Source organism: Neoarthrinium moseri, assembly GCF_022829205.1.
Source record: "Neoarthrinium moseri strain CBS 164.80 chromosome Unknown scaffold2_Wmoseri_CBS_16480, whole genome shotgun sequence".
Classification (NCBI taxonomy): domain Eukaryota; kingdom Fungi; phylum Ascomycota; class Sordariomycetes; order Amphisphaeriales; family Apiosporaceae; genus Neoarthrinium; species Neoarthrinium moseri.
The window spans coordinates 1,199,022-1,203,041 of record NW_026055116.1 but is presented as its reverse complement, the minus strand read 5'-3'; the positions used below and the strand labels follow the sequence as shown (position 1 = coordinate 1,203,041).

Sequence of the window (4,020 nt, the reverse complement as noted above, 5' to 3'; positions counted from 1 at the left end):
TCAATTAAGACCTACGAAGAACCACATGCAAGCATGATCTTGTTAAGACGCTTCGAATGGGGGTTTCTCTATTGATACTCGCGCAATCCAATGTACTTGGTAAACACACTACACAGGTAATGATACTGAGCTTGTGACTCAGGAAGCACTCGCAGGAGAGAGTACAACCAGGAGAGACTTGACACCTGTATCATACAGGGTTGTCCTTGGATTTTGAGGTATGTTGCCCAACCGCTCAGCCCAGCTTATTCCCAGAGCTGCCAGAAGTAGCAAAATCTCTTGATCCACACAACGGATCAATGACTCTGGGCGAATGAGATGAGGAGATCAAGCTCAAGAAGTCCATTGTGGCGCATGGCTTTGCATCCCATATTCGTTCTGGGAAGCAGGACGAACCATCAAATCTGGCATGGTGACGTCCGGAGGTTGGTAGCTGGGAACACTTCCTTCGTTAAAGTCCGAGACATGACTGCGCGGACCAAGCTCCCCGAAGGACCCCTGAACAGGTAGGCTGAAGTTGTTGAACATGAGGGGAAAATAGGCCTGCATTACAGTATGTGAGTTCTTGGCCCACCGGAATAAAAGGGAAAACTTAGTAAGCCGTCGTTGTTCGCAAGAATCAGAGTCGACGGCTTTGGAGTAGTCAGGGGAGAGGTTATCTGCAACAACTGACCTGTAGGTTATCGAAACTGCTGGGGAGTTGGAAGTTGTCCTCGACCGTGATCGTATTGCCCGTTCCGCTCTCAAACCAAGAGCCGACGAACGCGGGTGGATTCGCAGGCTCTACGTTGGGTCCAAAGGATGCTGGAACGGGCGGTGTTTCGGGTTGCTGGCTGAGAGAGTCGGTACTCTGTGTAGCAGCAGTGGGTGGTATGCGTTCCGGCGCATACTTCTCTTGGTCGTCTATATCCCGCCGTGCCATTCGGTATATCGCTAGTGGGTTGAGGATATAGTCTGGAGTAAATTGAGGTGGCGGTTCGAGGGTGACAGGCCTAGTATTCCAATTAGTGGTTGGTACACAAAGGCGATCTCGTTTTACTAACGAATCATTATCTTGGGTGATGTTGGTACGGGCTAAATGCTCATCTGCAAGCTCATTTATATCGAAGCCCCCCTCTCGGACCATATTCGAAGCGGCAGCGTACTAGAGACGAAGTCAATACCAGAGCTGGCGACGCCACATCACCCAACCTACCAAAGGTTTCCCGAGCTGGAAGATGGGGACCATTCTCTTGAGGGCTGAAATGTTGGCTTGCATGCACGAGATTGCATGAGGCCGAGTCATGACTTGTCTATCCCTGGATGTTCCAAGCTTTCGGGTTGCGTAATGTACAATTACTCTTGTAGCATCATGTGCTATAATGGGCAGCCACGTGTCCGCAAAGACCTCGAAGTTGTGTCTCAGCGCTTCCTCAAAAATGATGGCGGTTGCCGTCGCATGCTCGAAGCAGCAATCCTGCACACGCTCCTGGAAGCCCAATCGCTCTGGAGGAAAAGTTACCGGCTTGCGTATTCGGAACAACTCTCGCATACCTATCCTGTAGAGATCGCACAGTGTCGCGTGATACGTCCAGTGGAGGACTAGTAGAGCTCCGAGCTGTGATAATTCTTTGCGCGTATTTAAGGCAGTACGTGTAAACTGCAAGCTGTTCGGCAAATCCTCATACCAGGCCAAAAGGCTTTTTTCCAAGTTTGTGTATTCAGACGCTGGAAGCCACGGCGCTAATTCTGTATCGAGATGTTTGACATATCTTCTCAAGTCAGCCAGGTTATCCATGCTATTTACTTGCAAATCAACTTACCTAAGAACTTTTCCTCGCAGACTCATGAGTCTGATGTACTGTGCTTGAAGATCTGGGGTATCCACTGGGCCATCCGATCGATCTTTGGCTGAAACGAACGGCAAATATTCTCCTTTTTGCAGAGTCTCGACGATGCAGGGTATCTGTAACATAAAATTCCGCTCATTGCAAGGCAATTGGATTTTTATGTCGGACTCTCTAATTAGCGTAAGCTCATCAACGCCGGTTCCAACGCACTAGATGCGGTCTGTCAGCTTTACACTCCACGAGAGATGGGGCTAGATGACTTTCTGTAGTGTTTCGAGATGGAATCCAGTGGTAAGCCACGGCGACACAAATTCTGCGTTCACGATGCTGAGTGCTCGGGGGATTTGCTTACAGCGTCCATAATATAGATGCTCCACATGAGACGCCGTCGTGCCTCTCGACATGACCATAATAGCTTTCCATCACCTGTGAGAATATTACTTGACCTTTCCAGGTTTATTTGCAGGGCTTGCGCCATGCGGACTCCGAAGCCCGTAAGCAAGAACGCACTGGCAAAGTTACCAACTCGTAGATCATGCTCATGCAGAAGGACCACAGCCTATAATACATGATCAGTGACGACATCCAAAGAATATTGCCGTGGTCCGTTGTTCTTACCATGGTGTTCTGGACCGACACATTGGTCATGTTCATGAAGAGGTTCAGCTTGGCCTTCGATGCCCACTGATTGCCCACTCGGAGTGCGAAATCCTCTGGTAGTGGGTTCTGTTCACCGCACTTCAGAGCGTAGAATCTAATTGCATCTTTAGCACCAGCGTGATCAGTCGCCTTGTGTCGGAGGGTAAGAGGCCTTACTTGGCACCCAAGGCACATATCGCGTGCAAAAGGCTGCTTTCTCTCTGTACAGCGGGTGACTGTTCATCCAATTGTTGCATATAGGACGGCTTGTGTACGAAGCCAAAGGAACGAATATTGTGAATATTCGCAAAGAATTCTTCCGCCAGAATCACTATCTTCTCTTTATCGGGTAACTCAGGTGACATAAGCCTAGGCCAGGTTAATTGACACTCTTTCTCATCAAGCGATGCATCTCTCACCATGAAAACTCGTTCGGGCAATAACCCTGGCTATGATCCCCGTGGTGCACTTCTTCTCTAGAGGAAATTTGGGCTGGTTGATCTGACTGCTGTCTCACGTGTCTCTCGGCGGGGGTACTAGCCGGAGTAGGAGCCTGTAGCTCCTGATCTGTTGATCGTGGTGACCCATGTTGCGTCCGGGTCGCTGGTAAGACCGTATCTACCCAAGCAGGGGCTTGTTTGCCATCGTACAGGCATTCAAGCCTCCTCTGTTGGCATCGCAGACACGTTGGGCGCTCCCCGGTGCACCGCGTCTTCGAATTGCGGCAAGGCTTGCATGAACGGTACGTCCTCAAGCGCTTCAGGCCTGCCTGTGTTTGAGCAGACTCGTCAATCGGTCTACTGTGCCGACCAGGATCCGGTCCATTAGGACAGGACAGATTGAGCCGAGCACAGTTCAAACATCCGCCAGGGCGCTCGTCGCATTTCACCTAAAGAACTCCTCAGCCGAGTCGGGCACTGGTGGGACATGTGTACTTACTTTTCTAGAGCGACAGGTACGACAGCCCGTCCGGGACCTCTGCTTGCCTTGACTATAGGTCGGTTTGCCGATGTCTCCGCCGTCATGGGCGGAAGATCGGCTATCCATAGTAACGGCAGCTTAGGTGCATATGGCGGGTAGTTACTTGGCGTGATCCTCGCACCGCCATCCCCCACAATTACGTTGAACTTAATTCCGTATTTTCAGGTGCTTCGCCTGATTCTCCATCGCAATCGGCGCTGAGAAATGACACAGTCTAGAAATGTGATGGTGAGAGGGATTCGATCAAAGCGGGCATTTTCCGGCAATCCTGGAGGGGGAGAGAACGAGAAACCTTAATTTGACGTCGCCAAGGAAAACGGCTGTGTGGGCACTATCGCACCCCCTAACCAGGTCCTCTTAATAAGCCTAACGGGTGTATGCCTGTTGTCCTCCGCCTGCTAACCTGATACTTAACTAGTGTATTGGCACTAATTTGTCAAGCGGAGGGGCCATAGCAGCGTGACAAGGGCGTTGCACTTACATCAATGACTGCAAACCAATCATTCACCGACATTACGTGCGAGAATTGGAACGCAGGTTGACGGCGCACGAACTATTGGGCTATCCTGTT

General features: G+C 50.5%; 1 protein-coding gene across 1 annotated transcript; it reads right to left on the bottom strand.

Moving 5' to 3' along the window:
• Positions 1-333: 333 nt before the first annotated feature.
• On the bottom strand, positions 334-3,515 carry JN550_001116 (uncharacterized protein; the record flags this gene model as incomplete). The annotated part of the gene is made up of 11 exons (XM_049309496.1): positions 334-543; positions 674-992; positions 1,044-1,144; positions 1,196-1,485; positions 1,534-1,751; positions 1,803-2,038; positions 2,182-2,388; positions 2,448-2,583; positions 2,646-2,837; positions 2,888-3,357; positions 3,408-3,515. 11 exons carry the CDS (start codon positions 3,513-3,515, stop codon positions 334-336), a joined length of 2,487 nt encoding a protein of 828 aa, XP_049177022.1.
• Between the last annotated feature and the right edge of the window lie 505 nt (positions 3,516-4,020).